General features: G+C 52.0%; 5 protein-coding genes across 5 annotated transcripts; 2 read left to right on the forward strand and 3 right to left on the reverse strand.

The window, feature by feature from the left end:
- Positions 1 to 950: 950 nt before the first annotated feature.
- STEHIDRAFT_148467 (uncharacterized protein) lies at positions 951 to 2,315 on the reverse strand. The gene is made up of 3 exons (XM_007306463.1): positions 2,076 to 2,315; positions 1,554 to 1,976; positions 951 to 1,455 (listed from the first exon to the last, which is right to left on the reverse strand). The coding sequence occupies exons 1-3, from the start codon at positions 2,152 to 2,154 to the stop codon at positions 1,178 to 1,180; spliced, it is 780 nt and encodes a 259-aa protein (XP_007306525.1). The 5' UTR covers positions 2,155 to 2,315; the 3' UTR covers positions 951 to 1,177.
- Positions 2,316 to 2,771: 456 nt separating this feature from the next.
- Positions 2,772 to 6,404, reverse strand: STEHIDRAFT_170104 (uncharacterized protein). Its single transcript, XM_007306464.1, has 7 exons — positions 6,137 to 6,404; positions 5,963 to 6,080; positions 5,434 to 5,901; positions 5,323 to 5,373; positions 5,157 to 5,265; positions 3,316 to 5,083; positions 2,772 to 3,244 (listed from the first exon to the last, which is right to left on the reverse strand). The coding sequence occupies exons 1-7, from the start codon at positions 6,325 to 6,327 to the stop codon at positions 2,779 to 2,781; spliced, it is 3,171 nt and encodes a 1,056-aa protein (XP_007306526.1). The 5' UTR covers positions 6,328 to 6,404; the 3' UTR covers positions 2,772 to 2,778.
- Positions 6,405 to 6,602: 198 nt separating this feature from the next.
- On the forward strand, positions 6,603 to 8,331 carry STEHIDRAFT_61502 (malate dehydrogenase; the record flags this gene model as incomplete). The annotated part of the gene is made up of 8 exons (XM_007306254.1): positions 6,603 to 6,633; positions 6,691 to 6,746; positions 6,828 to 6,999; positions 7,137 to 7,150; positions 7,221 to 7,369; positions 7,442 to 7,565; positions 7,656 to 7,973; positions 8,086 to 8,331. The coding sequence occupies 8 exons, from the start codon at positions 6,603 to 6,605 to the stop codon at positions 8,329 to 8,331; spliced, it is 1,110 nt and encodes a 369-aa protein (XP_007306316.1).
- Positions 8,332 to 10,250: 1,919 nt separating this feature from the next.
- On the forward strand, positions 10,251 to 13,092 carry STEHIDRAFT_148469 (uncharacterized protein). Its single transcript, XM_007306465.1, has 14 exons — positions 10,251 to 10,718; positions 10,999 to 11,008; positions 11,114 to 11,133; positions 11,193 to 11,225; positions 11,326 to 11,427; positions 11,523 to 11,586; positions 11,671 to 11,747; positions 11,812 to 11,866; positions 11,940 to 12,053; positions 12,152 to 12,247; positions 12,322 to 12,348; positions 12,409 to 12,449; positions 12,513 to 12,541; positions 12,603 to 13,092. The coding sequence occupies exons 1-14, from the start codon at positions 10,650 to 10,652 to the stop codon at positions 13,051 to 13,053; spliced, it is 1,188 nt and encodes a 395-aa protein (XP_007306527.1). The 5' UTR covers positions 10,251 to 10,649; the 3' UTR covers positions 13,054 to 13,092.
- Positions 13,093 to 13,366: 274 nt separating this feature from the next.
- On the reverse strand, positions 13,367 to 16,637 carry STEHIDRAFT_112791 (uncharacterized protein; the record flags this gene model as incomplete). Its single annotated transcript, XM_007306466.1, has 7 exons — positions 13,367 to 14,479; positions 14,557 to 14,869; positions 14,922 to 15,373; positions 15,430 to 15,677; positions 15,741 to 15,971; positions 16,089 to 16,154; positions 16,220 to 16,637. The coding sequence occupies 7 exons, from the start codon at positions 16,635 to 16,637 to the stop codon at positions 13,367 to 13,369; spliced, it is 2,841 nt and encodes a 946-aa protein (XP_007306528.1).
- Between the last annotated feature and the right edge of the window lie 1,456 nt (positions 16,638 to 18,093).

The raw sequence follows: 18,093 nt of genomic DNA on the forward strand, positions 1-18,093 counted from the left end.
GTACAGGACGCAAAAGGGGTCTGTACTACATCCCATGCGGCTACCTGCACAAGATAGATGTAGAGAGAATTCGTGACCAAACTTCCGAGTCAAACGGCGGAAGGCTGGCACATGCTATGCGCGTATTGCAAAACTAAAAAGAATGCTGGCGGTTATCATTCGCCGGGGGGTAGTCGACCGACTACCCACTGACCGACGACAAGCGCGGACTGAGAGCACGAATTCGCGAACCTAATATATATCACGTATGGAGTTACTGCTCACCTAGTCGCAAGGCGCTAGCAGTACGATGAATGGATACCAATGGAATAATGGCGGCGGGTGTTGAAAATTGAGATCGGGTGTCACGGTGACCCTAGACGGAAAGTAGGCATATTGAACTTCCAGAACCCGAAGATGCGGCCAGTTCGTGGGGTACTCTTAGCAGGACTTCATATGCATATGGTTGTTACAATGTGTAGAGTTGAAAACGATGAATGCCAAGGAAGAGTGACAAGGATTCACAGAGTGATGGTAGGTTTTCAGGATACCTGAATTCCTGTGCTTAAACAATGATCAGACCACTAAATCCTTTGCTGGAGAAGCTGAGGCGGGGGACTCGGAGATATCTGCGTTAGAGATTGGCCGCTGCCGACAGTGGGAAAGGAGTAAAAGACCTTGTGATGGCCTTATACCCGAAGCACGCGTACCAAGCCTGTACAAGAACGTAGTCATCAAGAGTTCGTGCATATGCAAGGAGGAGTGGGCTGGCTGGAGCTGATGCGCTGACTTCTGAGTTGAACGTGAACCAAAAGGTTCCGAGCGATGCGTCGATGCATGTTTGGTTTGAAGCGGAGCGTAGAAATACGACGGCAACAGCCACAGCCGAACCTCCCCGCCTGCTTTTACTCCGGGCCCTAACCCCCTGCACCAACCACGGTTCCCAACCGCTCAGTCTGTTCAAGACTCGTATTCCATGCAGCATAAATATTTAAAAGTACAAAGACAGAGGAAGTAAATAAGCTGTAGATAGGAATGACAACAATAGCAGTCACTAGGACTAAATGAGCGTACAGCATAGTATGTGGTAGAGAATACCGACCCTATCCTCACCGAGCGAACAAATGAAGCACATATGCTCCATGGTACCTGTCTCACCTCGCCACACAGGTTCCAAATCATCCTGGATAGAGAACCGTTATACCAACCACCTTCCCCTCCCTTTCTGAGACTCGGTAACCAGTCTGATATCATGACTCTCGCGACCCGAACCTGCCTCCATGATCGCGCTCGGTTCGACAGTATTCGGCCTCGACGGAAGATGCAGGTTTTCCGGGTGTCCCAAGTCACCCTCGTCCTCCTCGTTGAGCATATACAGCGTCGCAGAAGCGTCTGCGAGACTTGTGAAGTTGACGTTTGAAGTAGATGAGTGGCGCATATCGGACGGGAGAGGGGTCATTGACGCGAGCTCCGCATCTGCAATCAGACGATAACAAATATAGCATGAATGAGTAAACCAGTCACAAGCCTTCCATAAGTTACTTAAGTTCCAAGGATGAGGCCCGAAGACGTACCGCTTGCAGAATACCTCTTACTATACACACTGCTCTCTCTCCCCTCCTGATGCTGGTCCTCCGAACCCGTCCAATAAGTCGAAGAACCGGGAGACACCGGTACGCCACTACGACCACGACCACCACTCGCACCGACCGTATACGGTGACACCGGTCTGCTCGTACCCCCAGACAGACCATACCCGTACGCATTATTCCATCCAGCCCCGTCCATATCCGATTCTCTGACGATCCTGACGCTCATATCCGCGAAGTGTGATCTTCGGCGTCTACAGCCACGAACGAAAAGGAGGATGATGATGAGGGTGACGAGAGAGATGATTGTGAGGCAGATGATGAGGGCGGTTATGGTTTCTTGTGGGAGGCCAGTTGAGGTGTACGAGGTGGCTATGGTGGTGGCTCGACGCCTGGACCAGGAGTCGTCTGTCCATGAAGAGATGTTAGGTGGGAGAACAGATTTCACTCGTCGATCGAAAAGTTCGAGTAGCAGAGGTAAGGGGTGTGATAGAAGTATGTACTCACCTCCGTATCCAGCCTCATCGTCTCGGTTGTCGTGCACGATAGGATCACGAGAACTGACCGAGCCTTTCAGCGCCCGCATCGATATCGCCACTGAACCCAGATACGACCAAGCGTGAATGGTCCACAAGTAAGAGTTTGAGTCGTCCAAGCAAGGGAGCAAGAAGAGCAAGCTGAGAGTCGTCGAGACCGAAGCGGGCGTCGACGAGGAAGGACGAAAGCAAGGACGAGAGGAGCACAAAAGGCACCACTGATATAAGACCAAAGACATGCATTCGGTAAAGGCTCAAAGCTTCATCAAAGCACTGTGATGAGCGCTGAGCGCCGAACGTCGTAATTTTGTATTGCCCCCACGAGGCGAGCCGAGCGATGAGAAGTTGATGAGCCTGAGTTCCGTCCCTTGAGCGGGCATTCATACATACCCATAGAAAGTGCAGCAGGTGGCCAGGGACAGTTTATTTATTACTCTTGACCGTAGTGACCTTGCAGGAGCAGAGAGCAATTCATCGACTTTTCCTGTGAAAGGGCTAGCTTGAAGAGAAGGAACAATGTGGCGTGCGAAATCAGCACCACGGTCCCGAGGTTGACCGTTGAATTATGATGGTATAAAAATAGAACATGTTGGAGTGGCGGTGGCGAGCATGCAGGTAATCTAAATGCAGCAACACATCGGCCAGGGGAACGACTCAATGAACAGGGCCTCCGTCTAATCAACCTCATTCATCTCCTCCTCTGACCTTCCCGTCCTCGCAGTCTCACCCTCCCCCACTTCCTCACCCTGAACGACCTGTACAACCTCCGTCCCACCACCACCCCCACTTCTACCTCCACCACCAACATTCCCATCCCTCATCGCCCCCTCCCTCCTCCTCCTCAAACTCCCCTCATAAGCCCTCCCCACCCACTTAACCATCCCTATCCCCTTCTTATCCCCCTCTGCAACCAACTTATGATGCAGCACCTCCAAATCGCGCCACAGAAGCAGCGGGGGGACCGTATCGTCGGGCACCTCGACGGGCGAGGTGAGACGGACGATGGGGCGAGTGGGGGAGGTGAGGACGGTGCGAGTGGAACGGAGGGAGGGGAGCGGTGTGGGTTGACGGAGGGTGGAGGGAGGGTAGCGGGTGGTGAAGGTGCGGAGGAGGGAGAGGGCGCGGGGCAGGTTTTTGGTCCTACATAATCGAAGATAAACCAATGAAGTTAGTACGAGGTCTATGTGGTATGGGAGGTATGGGAGACGTACAGCGCCAAAATCCGAATCATGGCCGAATTCGCCCTCTCGATCATCCTCGCGCCCACTCTCTCCTTCGAGTTCTCATTCTCGCAACGCATCCCCCGCTCCTCGAGCACCTCCCACATCCCCCACACATCCTCCGCAAACCTCAACGCCACCTCCCTCTCCCTCTCTTTCTCGCTCTTCGCATCTCTATTCGCATCTCCATTCACACTCCCATCCCCTCCACCATCCCCTCCACCCCGATCCCGCTCAACCCGAATCGGCATCGCACACCTCTCCAACGCCTCCACCAAACTCCTCCCGCTCGGCTTCATCGCAGCCGACTCAGACTCAGACTCAGACTTACCGAAGAGTTCAAAGAACAGCTTATGGCTCGCTTCGAACGAATTGTGAGCGTAGTGGATGGAGAGGTATGAGTTGAGGAGGGGTGTCGTCAGTTTGACGTTTCGGAAGATGGAGGGGGTGGTGTTGGATTGAGAGTGAGTGCTCGAACTCGAAGAAGATTGGGAGTGAGTGCTCGAACTCGGAGGAGATTGGGATTGAGTGCTCGAGCTCGAAGAAGATTGGGATTGGGTGCTCGAACTCGAAGAAGATTGGGATTGAGTGCTTGAACTCGAAGGAGATTGGGATTGAGTGCTCGAACTCGAGCTCGATTGGGATTGAGCGCTGAAACTCGAAGGAGATTGAGACTGTGCGTCGACGATCTGCATGAATATGGCTCTAGCCTCGCGGAGGACTTCAGAGCGGCTCTGGGGCGGGATATGCGAGAAGCTTGTGTTGTCGGAGCTGGGACTGGAAGAGGTGGATTTGATGGAGGTTTGGGGTTGTGTTTGTTCGTGATGTTGATGCTGTGATGTGGACGTCGAGGATGAGGCTGATGTTGCGGTCTTGGTCGAGGAAGTAGAGGACGCAGAGGTGGTGTTCACTTCGTCGGCAGCATCCTTGACGAGCGGCGCCAAAGACCTCTTGAACGGAGGCCTATACGCCGCATACGCATTGAACACATACATCATCACCTCCTCATTAATCTCCACCCTTCCCTCTCCCTCTCCCTCCGCCTTCCCTTTCTCTTTCTCTTTCACTCTCACCCCCTCATTCCCTCCCACCCCTCCCGCCACCCCATCCCCCTCACCCCCCTCCACCGTCCTCACCATCTCCGCCAATATCCACCTCACCCTCGGTAAATCCCCCATCCTCTTCGCTCCCTCTAGTAACGCCAAAAAAACCAACTGACCCGGCCTAAACCTCCCCCTCCCATACGCATCTCTATTCACTCCACTCCCCCCCACACCACCACCGCCCAACATCTCTCTAGCGAGTCTAAACGCCTCACCCACATATTCTTTTTCTCCGCTCCGAGCCAGAGCCATAATCACGCCCCCATAACTCCGTTCGCTAGGCTGCATCCGTCTATCTACAGTCATTTCAGTCCAGAGATCGAGAGCGCGTTCGGGCTCGGAGCGATATGTGTGTGCGCAAGCGAGGAGCATAGTAGCGTATATCCCCTCAGTGGGGTCCGGATGCGCTACATAACGCATATGGGCGAAGAGGTCCCATGCTTGGGCGCGGGATATCGATGCGAGAGAGGGGGAATGGGAGGGCGTGGTGTGGAGGAGTTGGGTTATTAGGTGGTGGTAGGTCTCGAGAGGGGCGGGGAGGGACGCGTTTTCGTAGGTGTGCAGGAGGGTTAGGGCGGAGGTGGGTAGGGAGGATTTGGGGGAGAGGCGTTGGTGGGCTTTTATGTGGAGGTGACGTTGGTGTGGGGTTGGGGAGGCTGTGGAGGGGGAGGAGGAGGGTTAGAGGGTGTGTGGTGAGACGGGAAGAGAGGAGAGGAGAGGAGGGCGTACTGGTGAGGAAGTTTTGCATGAAGGTTTCGAGGGAGGGGACGTCGGCTTCTGCGGCGTAGAAAGTCATGATGTCGTCAATGGATTCTTCGGGAACAGTTACGCTGGCTCGCTAGATATATATTTTGAGTTAAAGTGCGGAGAACAAAGGGCAAAACTCCTAGCTTACCTTCATTAACACCAGCGTCTCTTCCGCTAAATCGGGTTCATGGAGTTCTAACTGAAGAAACCAGATCTCAACAACTGAATTATACTGAGTGAAGAGTGATGAGGTACGCACACAAACACGAATCATAGCCTTCCATTCATCCTCAAGCAACCACACGATAGGCACCTGACTTTTCGGCACGGTACTCGTCCCTCCCAAAATCGGATGCAAAGACCTCTGCGCTGCCTCGAACCTCGGTAAGATCTCACGCAACCTCGCAAGGACGCGTCGATGTGGTGAATTAACATCCACATTGACGTCAGGAACGGACTCTTCAGCGGAGGTATCGACACCAAGACGTTGTCGAAGGGTGTTCGTTAGCGAGCTTTCGGATTCCGCGCGTGGAGGGTGAGAGTACGGTGTCTGTGGATGTGCGAGACGTTCTGCGATGCGCTCGACGAGGGACCAGTCTTCCATTTGTTTTTGATTTTGAGGGGATTCGGGAAGCTGGGATGGCGGTGGTTCGATGGCGAGTAGGTCTTCGTAGATGGCAAGGAGCTCATCTTCTGTTGGTCCTGGTTCAGGTTCGACGATATCACGCTACATACAATTGACATTTGAGCATCAAGTTGCGTGCAGCAGTCCATGAACACGCACATACCTGTGATACTTCGATTTTTGTCAACGACTCTACGCGACGTGCGAGCTCTGCCTGGGCCACCCTGTTCGTCTCTGTCTGCAAAACCGCAAGCGACATGCTTGGCACACGTCTCCGTCGTCTTGAAGCAGAGTCAATCGTGAAGTACAAGATAACGAAGAAGTAGCCAAGACGCACCTGTGGCCGAAGGCGTCTCCAGATGCCATTAGCTCTGGGGGTGGCATGCTCGGAGACGGTGCGGTCGCGAGATGCATCCTCCTTCGAATGACATGACCGCAGGCATTGGCGTTACTGGACCCAAGACGAGCAGAAGCTCTGAGCCAAGTGAGGTCGAGCAGAGCAGGGGGCAGCGCAGACGCAGACGACATCCCAGCAAGTTCACGAAAACAATACAAAACAAAAACACAAGACAAGAGCAGCCCAATGCGTGATATCTCGTGTTTTGGGTCGCGGATGGAGGTGGCGAACAAACGGCCGCACATGATTTGCTGAAATCTTCCGTTGCTGAAATTGCAATAGCCAATCACGCACGGGGACGGACCGCGGTGTGGGGTTGGCCCGTTCGGGGCGTACATAAAGCCTTCCGTCTCAGCTCAGGTCACCAGTCTATCCTTCCTTCATCCACCCACCTCCTTCCTTCACAATGCCCAAAGCTGTCGTTCTCGGTGCTGCAGGTACCGTTTCTTTTGGGATCTGATTTTTTTGAGCCAGAATTGAATCAATAAAATCAGGTGGAATCGGCCAGCCTCTCGCGCTCCTCCTCAAGTCTAACCCACTCGTCACGGAGGTAATCGCTCCCCACATAATCCACCGTTACCACCAGGCCTCACCCATCCCATCCCGACGCGCCTCTCGCGCTGCTCGCTAGCTCGGCCTCTTCGATATCGTCAACACCCCCGGTGTCGCCGCCGATCTCTCCCACATCTCCACCCCAGCCAAGGTCCAGGGGTTCCTGCCACCCGATGACGGTCTCAAGAAGGCACTCACCGGCGCTGACATCGTCGTCATCCCCGCCGGTGTTCCTCGTAAACCTGGTGTACGTTCATCTCTCCCTCCCCCGCATCTGCCCCGCGATCCGTGTAGATTGACATGAGCTCGATTTGTAGATGACGCGGTAAGCAGGCCCAGACTATTCGAGGTCGCAGCTACTGATCATGGGCTTCTGTCGCCACCAGAGATGATCTCTTCAAGGTGCGTCTCTTCAATCCATCTCATCGATCTCCCACATTCTTACTCCATATATCCTGTTTTTCTATCTCAGATCAACGCAGGCATCGTCCGCGATCTCGCCACAGGTATCGCCACCACAGCACCCAAAGCCTTCGTCCTCGTCATCTCAAACCCAGTCAACTCCACCGTCCCCATCGTCGCCGAGGTCTTCAAGAAGCACGGTGTCTTTGACCCAAAGAAGTACGCACCTCGCCCTTCTACCCCACGTCCGCGAATCTAAACTAATGTGGTATTCATTGAAATTGAATGAAGGCTTTTCGGTGTGACGACCCTCGACGTCGTCCGCGCATCCACATTCGTCTCTGAAATCCTCGGTGATCTCTCCAAGGCGCCCTCCGTCGTCGTCCCCGTCGTCGGCGGCCACAGCGGCGTCACCGTACGTCTCTCTCATCGCTAAAGCCCCTATTCAGTCCTCCATCCATCTTACTCACACTTCCTCTCCCTCTCTCCCTCCCTACACAAACAGATCGTCCCCCTCCTCTCTCAATCCTCCCACCCCCTCCCCACCTCCCTCTCCTCCACCGACATCACAACCCTAACCAAACGCATCCAATTCGGCGGCGACGAAGTCGTGAAAGCGAAAGATGGCGCCGGGTCCGCCACGCTCTCCATGGCCTACGCCGGGGCCGAGTTCACTTCCAAGGTCCTGAGAGCGATTGGGGGCGAGAAGGGGATCGTTGTGCCTAGTTATGTTCATCTGAGTGCGGATAAGACAGGGGGGGAGGGGTTGGTGAAGGAGGTGGGGAGGGAGTTGGAGTATTTTAGTGCGAATGTTGAGATTGGGGTGCGTAACTCTTTTGCCTTTTCGACACCTTGTTTTGGTTGTGTGGTGGGTGTAAGATGGTTTACTGATTCGTGTGTTTTGTTTTTGTTTTTGTGTGGATTGTTGGATGTAGCCCGAGGGCGTGGCGAAGATCCATTCGCTTGGGAAGTTGAACGAGTACGAGCAGGGTCTCATTCAAGCTGCCGTCCCCGAGTTGGCTATCAATATCGAGAAGGTGCGTCTTTTCTTCCCTGCCCTCCTCTCCCCCTCCTCCCCCTTCCTCCCCTGCTTCCCCGGCCTTTCCTTTTGCTTACCATCACCTTCCTCCCTCTATGCTCACCATCACCTCCCATCCTCGTCCTCATCACACAGGGCGTAAGCTTCATCGGCGCATCCAAGCTCTAATCCAACCAAATCACGACCCTACATCGACCTGTACTCCCGTAGAAGGCGTGGTGGAGAAGGCGTGGCGGAGAAGGAGTGGCGGAGAAGGAAGAAGAAGAAGAAGTGAAGCAGAAATACCAAGTACCAAGTAAGTATGTTGTAAAGTGGGATCGGATCCAACGCGGACGTTTGTACGAGTCTTTTGTTATACATGTGTGCTTTTGAAGATTATCATTGCGTATACAATTTACGGATTTGTAGAGGATCGAATCTTTGCTGGAAGGTGGGATGATATCGGTGTTGGGTTGCATGAGATCGGTCGATACGCGACATTTAGTCGGCCGATTCTGGGATCCGCGTTCATGTATGTGACTTCAGGCTATGCGATTAGCGATGGATGTCAATGGTCGTCGACCTCTCGTTGCTGGGCGCTGATTCTTCGCTGGAACTTGCGATTGACAGTCACTGTTACCATTGACAGCCATCACAACGTCGTGGTATGTTAACGCTGAGCGCCGATCCATGATGATCATGGGTGCCAGTGATAGTCTTGAATACTTGAGTAGCTGGCCATGGCTATGGAATGGAAGTCCACTATCTTTTACACTGTCAATGTCACTGCCGGCACCACATACCCACTGGCAGAAGGAGAGCCTGAGACGAGCAATGGGGCAGTAGGATGCGGGGAGGAAGAGGGGAGTGAAGAATGAAGAACAGTCACGGTGAGTAAGTACATTGATCTACAGGAACAGTCCATGGTGCGTGCCATGTCCACTCTCAAAGATGGCTCCCAGGCTGTCAAACTGCATATTGCTCTAGAAGGGCGGTGGTGTGCTGGGATCATGATGGATTTTCAGGAGAAAACAGGTCACGGTGACCCGGGTGGAAGGAACTGAAGGAATTCGAAGACTCGACGGAAGGAAAGCAACGCTGTAACACTGGATGCAACAAAGTTAGAGAAACTGATGGTCGAAAGAGTTAATTTATGGAAGAGCCTGATGATTGACGGATTGCAGCAACGGCAGAGCGTTGTGGCTACGTATTCTAAAAGTACTGTCCGAATCAAAATAAGTTCCTTCGCCACGGTGGCCGCTCCCTCCAGTGATCGTAGTCACTAATAAAAGCCCCCATTCTAGTCCTCTAGACGACGTGAGAGCTCGGAGCGCTGTGTGGCCCACGTTCGTGGTCTCCCTGGAACTCACGCCGCACAAAATACTGCCTCTCTTACACCGTCGTGGGATCGTATCTTATTTCTAAATCCTAAAGCACGGAGAAAGGATTCGGCCGCAGCTCAAGTGCAGTAATTTGTTGTGCATATAAGTACAGCGCGGGTCCGTCGTTCGCGGATGACTGGCAATGAATTGTTACTACTGACGAGTCGGTCTTTTCGAGGATTGAGAAGGAAGATAGACTTTGGGTAAGGGCCTATACTGGTCTTGCCCGCAGTTTCCACGTCCTCGGAGTATATTCTTGTAGAAGGCCATAAAATCACTCCAAGGACGTCCAAGTGATGGGGAGACCGACGTCTAACATGCGCCACAATCTGAACAAGCGCCACACAAGCAATCCAAGTTGATTCACCCCGGCGTGTCGGGCCCGAAAGCCCCCGAGATCCAATACCGTCCCATCACCTCGCCTCCCTAACTTGAACAACTGACGCACGGACCACGCAATCGTTAAACCCCCGTCCATGCTCAGCAGCCAGAATGAGCTATCCTGTAGCGTTCTTGACCCTCACTCGAGCATGCACCGCCTTTTCTAGTCAGTACACACCACCATGGGAGAAGATCAGAGGATCCGGTATCCAATTTTTGCTCGATGCGTCCTGATATCATTATGTCCCTGCAATCGCCGCGACTCAAGCTTTGATGATTTACATAAATGAAGAATGCATCATGCAAGGCACACACGGCTCGGAACAGTGCTAGGCCACTCACTAATACCTTAGCTCGTACATACGCGGTTCTCAGGGAGAAACTTCGTATTTCTTCGCTCCTTCAAGTTGCTCATCACCTCTTCGACTCTTCGAGCGAACCTACCTCGAGTCAGGTCGTACTCGCTCGCCTCTCCGTTCCATAGTAGCTTCCTTCTTCCTCGAGCTTTTGCCTTCAGGTCTTTCTAAGAAGAACGACAGTCGCTGTGCTAACCCGACGAACTCGTTGGCAGTCTCAGTTGTAAATCGCAGACCTGCGGACTTTGCGGGGCTCTTCTTCGCGTTTTTTGCGTGCCACGGTTTGACAGCGACGTCGCGTTGCTTCGAGTTGTTTGTTTGACAGCAGCGCCATCGTCGTTCGTGCTAGTGCTAGTGGCGTCATGGCGGACAGTTCAAGCTCGCAGTTGCACGATCTGGCGAACTGCTTGTCGGACTGGAGGTTGACTTCAGTAAGTTCTCGTTTGTTCTTTCCCCGTTATCTTTTCCCGTACAGCGACCGTCTTGTATAATTGAATACACGTCGAGTCGTGCTCTCCGTACCGTGCGCAACATCAAAGCCGACGGTAGAGATCTTCCAATTCATTGCAGTAAGAAGATCATCACTCTGCCCCTATGTTGGGAACCGTCGGCGCTTAATTCTTTCTTCGAGGCGTCTGTTACTTTGTGGGGGTAGTGTTTGATGTGCTGTGCCACTGAGCTGACGTCTTTCTATTATCCCCTTTTTTGCAGAGTATCGCTGGTGAGTGAGATGATTAGCGATTATTTTTGGCATTCAAAGCGTGCTGATGAGAGTCTGTGACTTTCTCCCTTTTGACGTCTGTGTCCTCGACACGCCACGGTGCAGTGGCTAGCAGTGCTCTTCTTGTGAGTCCATCATACACTACATACGCACCATAATGAGCTGAAACCCTTCACTTCGCCAGTTTTACGACTACACCCTCACTTGGTCCGAGGAGGTTCGTACGCCACATCCCCATCCTACCACTTTCCATTCGATTATCAACCTAAGCTGACACCTAAGTCTTGTTGTATCTCGTGGTGCCGCATTGTGCGTAGGTCCGATTCTTGTGGGTACCTGAACGGCCCAACTTCGGACGCATATTGTTCTTCTTTGCTCGGTATCCCGCCCTCGCTGGTGCGATTATCGATATATTGCCTGTAGGTCTCATCTGCCTGTTGGTTTTCTCTGTCCATGGACAAGTCTCACGTTGACATGATTTCGTCATCATGTTGTGATTATATTGCGAGAATAGGCGACAGTGGCGCTGGGGAACGTCCTCACATGTATACGACTCATCACGATCATTGCAGCAGACCGTAAGTACTTCTGACCAGCACTTTACTCCGGGTCTGGCGGCACGAACTGATATTTTGCTGTGATGTATGGCGTGTGGTGTTTAGTTGTGTTCGCGACACGTACATGGGCGATCTGGCAGCGCGACAGGCGAATAATAATTTTCCTGATATGCGTGTCCATCGTAAGCCGCATTTGTCTCCTCCCATCCTTCTTTTGGGACTCAATACATCCCTGAACTCTCATAGGCAGCAATCGTCCCTGCCGTAGTCATCATCGAAAAAGACATAGTCACCACCGTCTGTACGTACGCGTTCTCTCAAATCCTTCCGTTGTGCATAAAAAGCCGATGTCTACGTCGTTCGAATTCAATTAGGGGGTCCCTCTGTAGCACCCGACCTCACCAACTCGTCGCAATGTCAGATCCTGGTCAGCGCCGTCAAGAACGTGTGGGTCGTTCCGTATGTCATCGTCATTTGTTATGAATTCAGTGCGTACCCTGCTCGGATTCTCATTCACACCACTTTATCATGCGAGACTGCGTGGTACCGTAAACTGACATCTACCGGCTGTACACTGTTGTATCAGTTACGCTCACCCTTTCTATGTACAAAATTCTGGCATATTTCCGGGAAGCGCCTATAGCCACTAGATCGCCTCTAATGCATGTACTTTGGACAGATGGTCAGTCTCTCGGTCTTTGAACTCCAACATACTTACTCTGTGCGGGTGGCGCTCAACTGGTTTCTTCCTCACAGGTATCATGTACTTCGTATTCATGCTCCGTGAGTAGAACGTCGCGGACATCACCAAATTAGAGGCTCATGTTCTTTTTGAACACCCAGTATTAGGAGTTTTCAATATCGTTCTCGTTCTTCAAGTTTCCGTTCGTATACCTACTCCATCCTCTGCCATTATGCGGTCTTACTGACCTGTTCGTACCCTTCAGGCTCCTCAACTCCGTTCCGGCGGCACGCAGTACGTCGACAATCATCTTCGTCCTCACTTAAACCTACTGACGCTCTTCCCCCTCACCAAGACTTCAAATGATCCTCCACAGTGTCCTCTCAACCCGCGCCGTCCTCCACCTCTCCTCCACATCCTCCCGAACCCTCAACGGTGCCAACACTGGCTCAGGCTCGATAACGGACTATAAATTCACAAGTATGATCTTTCCCGACCAATATACGCCCGACACTGTCGATTCGGGTGGGTCTTCTGGGACGAGTACGAGTGGGAGCGGGGGCGCGTATTCCAAGATGATGACGACGACTGTGACGGATGAATCTACGAGTCGGGGGGCAGGACCGGTGTCGGTTGGATCGCATGATATCGAGATGGGAGTTATGGGAACCGATGCAAGAGAGGGTGGGGGAGGACGGAGAGGGGAGGGGGCCGTGTTGGAAGTACCGAGAAGTCCGCTGAGCCCTAGTTTACCTCGAAGTCCGACGCTTGTGGATGTCTATGTGGGGCACGGGGACAAACCATGACGTTTTCCGTATTCTTGCTTTGTATTGGGTGCATTTACTGTACGTGTCTTGTTCTGTGATTCTAGGGTGGCCGTGAATGTGAGGGACGTTGATCGATCTCAACACTTATAGCGTGCTCGACAAGCAGTCTAACTACTCACTCGCGGGCGAAATCGACAACGACAGCATAAACGACATATTTGATTGCGGATAGCAGGAAAACCGGATAGCAAATGAATTGAGAAAACTGTCGAAAAGTGCGGAAGACATATTTGACATCAACGGCGAGTAAGTAGCAGAAGAAACAAGAAATTCATAGTAAAACGTCCATGAATCAATCGCTACGCGTGAAATTGTCGGTGTGTTCACTAATATGGAACGTCTCATCCTCATCCTCTTCATCGTCAGCATTCGCAGGGTCCCTCGCGTTGAGCACATCCGACTCCACCCAGGAGTAGCTGTTCGAGCCAAGTGCGAAGAATGGCTCTTGTGCCATCACCCTGGGAATGGTCTCTGGACGTGGATGCTCGTATAGGAACTCGTTGATGCGGAGGAGCTGCTTGTACTTCTCCCGGTCAGATTCATCGATGACCCCGTAATTCGTGTCAGAGCATCCGGAAACGTGGATCGCGTAGCGGGGATGGGTCACGCCGGGAACGGGGCGAAGGTCGAGTCGAGTCGAGGTATCCGACACCTGAGAGAAGTCCTTTCCTCCATCGGTGGTCTGGTTTTCCTTGATCATCTGCTGTGCTGCAGGTTTAGCAGCATAGGCCGAGAGAGTGTTTCGTACGCCGAGATCCATGACGATCGTGATGTATGGGCGGTCATCTCCGTCCGGAAATCTGCCAACGGGTTCGGGGTGGAAGAAGCCTAGATCTTCAACGTCTATCATGTAGTTTCCAGCTCTGTCGCGTCGCTTGACATGTATAAAAATGGCGGTCATGACCGAGGAACCGAGCTTCACGTCACGGAGCAGGACAGGAACGAGGATGTCGATGAAGCTTCCGCCTTTCTGGCAGATGTACGCCATGCCTCGAGCGAATGCTGCGAACATAGAGTGCGTATTGATTACGTGATCGTCTGCAGACTTGACGAAGTGCGTAAACCGGATCCATGCGTCCTTGAAGATGTCTTTGAACTTCTGTCCTTTGCAGTTCGCTGGATAGCTCTCGAGGATCTGTTGAGCGCGCCCTTCTGAAAATAATTTCTCTATCCAATCCAGAAGGTGGCAACCCAAGCTGAAAAATCGGCTCTGCTCATCAGGCGTCAAAGGGGGATGAGTTTTCTCAGCTACCGCGAGATCATACGCTTCAGTGACGAGCATGCGGGCGACAACATTTCCCCGTTCACCCCGATCCAGAAGGCCACGTTCCATATGTTCGAAGAGTATATCGAGCAGCGCCGTCCGCCTCTTCTTGCGCCAAAGGCGAAGTTGTTGTGTAGCAGCCTAGGAAGTAAGATCGATGTAGCCTTTGCACAGAAGAATTTACCCCAGAGTCCGAAAGGGGGTATAAGCCGACGTACCTCGGCTAGCATTGGTTCGCTAGGATAACCAGAACGGAGATACTGACGATGTACAGGGGCTGAAAAGGCAAGGCGCATATGGCTTGCAATGAGACGCGCTTGCACGTCAAACGCCCCGTTCCCTTCAATGTACTGCAGACAAAGTCGAACGTCTGCCACAGCTAGTCGCCCGAACGAACTGCAATCTTCGAGTGGCTTTGTGTAGTCTGTCTCCTGTATGAGCTTACTGCGGAGAGTACAGAGGAACGAATGGATGGCGCGATTCTTTTCTATCTCTGAGATCTGGTTCATGAATGTCCAAAAGCTGAAGGACCTACAGTCAGACATGTTCAAAGGCATACGGGTGAAAGTGAGAGACTCACTACGGTCGACCGAATCGCGACATGAATCGCACATCTGCGACATCCTTCCGGGTGTGAGCGTCCTGCTTGACAATAATATTGGGCGCACAATCGAAAGGGGTTTCGGTGATGGGAGCTTGGTGTGCTCCGCTTGATACTGTGGCACCGTCGAAATATTCGGTCCCTCCTGAAGGCGTGAAGTTGCTGATACGAAACGTGGTTGAAAGAAACACAACGAACATTGGGAAGTCGGTATAGTCGTTCAGAACTGAAAGTAGCACTTTATAGAGAGATTTTGTGCCTTCGATACATGGAGCCCGAGTTAACTCGTGCGCCGCGTCGAAATATAAGAAGATATTGACGGTGTCCGTGAGTTTATCAACCTTAGAGGCGAGGGTTTGTGCAAATTTCTTCATGTCTTCGATTGTGCCATCCCTTATAGTAGTTATCGGAGTGTAATTGCACGCAACCATTTTCTAGGAGGACCCATGTCTAAATCAGAGACGAAGAGAAGGTAAGTTTAGATACTTACTTCAGAAATTTCGACAATGCGCCCATAAAATCCATCGCGTACACCTTCCTCCTCAAGATGGCCTCGCCACAGGGTCGCTAGTTCCCTTTGAGAGATCTTTGGGCCCTGGTAGACTGCTTCGAGCTCCTCTTTGGCCAGCCGAAACAGGCATCCGAGGAACAAATGGTATCGAACGTGAACTACATCCTCACGTGGATTGGTACACATGTATCCGCGAACGGCCCGATCAGGAGGAGGATACGCCAAAGCTAAAAAGGGGTACGAGATCATTGACTGAAGACTAACTCTAACGACGATGTGTCAAGGCCTACCTCGGGACGCAAGTTCAGAGCGTAGGTTGAAAGGGAGAGTAAACACAAGGCGTGCTGTCTCATCTACCATCCTAGATTTACCTGTCCCCGAGCTCTGAATTATCGCCATAGTGTTGTCGTAATCGTGTCTACGGTTTTGTGTCCATGTATTCCGCTTCATTTTTAAGACGAGGTCGTACAGATAATGGGCGCTGTCAGTGACGTACGACGTCCTCCACGCGACGCGGATAGCTAAGTATTGTCAGTGACTGAGTGGAAAGTCTGTAATATTGAGGCTCACCTCGTGCTTGTAGGCCGATTCGTCAGAAAACGTTACTCGCACCAATGAGAGAAGAACTGGCGACTTACCAGTTACCGTTTCATTTTCCATCTCTCTGATGTCCCGTGGAACGATATATGGCCGCTTTAAGAAGGCTAACAGATGTTGAGATGGTTAGGTGAGTGTAAGAAGCTTCATCGGAGGAACACGACATGCATACCAGCGTTCCGAATGTGTTTGAATTTCCGATCATTCCAGGCCTCACGTAAGGCATCCCTAAGTTGAGGCCCAGTGATAGACGTCGCTTGTGAAAAATAAGCCAGACGTTCATTGTTGCTAGCATCGAAGTTAGTAACGCGCCAATCTTTATGGGTGGCCCGCCAGTGGCCCTGTGCGACGGCCGCCCAGAGAATGTCGGCAGCATGCTGATCGGAGAGGTGCTCGACTGCACCCAGCTCGTATTTGAATTCCATGAGCAACGCTAAGGTTCCGCAGTCCCTCATAAAGCAGAGTTCGTCCGTGTCGTTATCAGAAACTTGCGCAAGCATAAGATGAGGACGTTTAGCATCGGAGATGTCAATGTCGTCGTGGGATCGCTTGTGGATAGGCTGAGAAGCGGGACGTGAAGAGTTGGACATCGTTGGGGGATGGTCTATCGCGAGCGCTCTGTGGAGTAAGTATATGAAGTTGCTTGCGAAGTTGAGCCGGCAATGTCCGCCGCCGCGTGTCAAACCGCATTGTTTGTGCCCTCGGCTTCTGCCGCCAAGTGTAAATCATGCGCAACCAAAAAGCAACGTACTTAAGCATTGTTTTACTTCTATGGCAATAGTTCTTCACGTTCTGGCGAGATTTTCAACCGACGTGCTGTTGCTCAAGATGTGTGCTTACTAAGTACTTCACGTACAGTCTGTGCAGGCACTGCCTGGAACAAGCCTGGAATCTCTTGCTCAGTTGAAGCTCTTATATAACGTCTCATGTTCAGCCACGACTCATATAGTAGTCACAACATACTCAGTACTTAGTGAAGTAGTACCACATAGACGTACGCAATATCGAGAAACACAGAGACATCAAACATCAGTCAAATAGGAACTGAACAACATTCCCGTGACAGTGTCGCAAAACTTGCATCTGGCTGGTCTTGCATGATGTTGCCAAACCATGCCTGAACATCCCCGCCAGGGAAACAGAGCCTGATCAGGGTTCCCGAGCTTTAGAAAGGGGATGAGCGGGCTGGTCAGGCCAATCAGGCCTGATCAGCCTGACGGACCTGCACAGGCGTTATACGGCGTGTTGCGGGCTGAGCAGTCCTGACGACGATATATAGGAATAATAGAAAAAGGATGTTTCATCTTTTTGTACCTCTCCTTGTACCCCTCTGTAGTATCCTTTTCTTACTCATGTAGTGCTCTTACCTTTATTCCTTACTTTCCTTACGAATTGTACTCGCTAGAAGTCTCTTATAGACCACAAGTATCAGGCCAGCGAGGGATTCGAACACCCGACTTGTGTTATGCTGCTCACGTCCTTGCGTTGGAGTCGCGAAACAGACCACTGCGTCATCGCGGAGTGGTCTATACTGGAAATGCTCTAAATATATCGTGGTCTTTCGTGGCGCGAAATGCATGCCCACAATGCTCCGCCAGATCTTTCACCCCTCATCTTCCCTCTCTTGAGGTCGAGGCGGCCTAGCAAGGTCCCTGTAGTCCAGTATACTATTTCAGCGATCAGACATGGTCAGGCCTCTTCAGCACTGGCCAATGGCATCAGAGCTATGTACAGACATTATTAGCCAGGATCAGCCCTGCTCAGCCGATGGCTCCAAAATGACCAGTCCTTGCCAGTCCTGCTCAGCTCTGTTCAGCAGACGACTTCAAGATGACCAGCCCGCACCAGCCTTGCTCAGCCCTGCTCAGGCCCGATGTGGGCTGGTCCGGTCATGCACGCTCCCTGTTCAGGCATTATGACTGCTATCAGGCTTCGCTATGGCTGACCAGCCAAATGCAAGTTTTGCGACAAGATAACGAGCGAAAACGACAACGAGACCATATTCAACACGACATGTTTGATAGCGGAGGGCGGAAAAGCAAATTC

The sequence above is a fragment of the Stereum hirsutum genome, assembly GCF_000264905.1.
Source record: "Stereum hirsutum FP-91666 SS1 unplaced genomic scaffold STEHIscaffold_11, whole genome shotgun sequence".
In the NCBI taxonomy this organism is placed as follows: domain Eukaryota; kingdom Fungi; phylum Basidiomycota; class Agaricomycetes; order Russulales; family Stereaceae; genus Stereum; species Stereum hirsutum.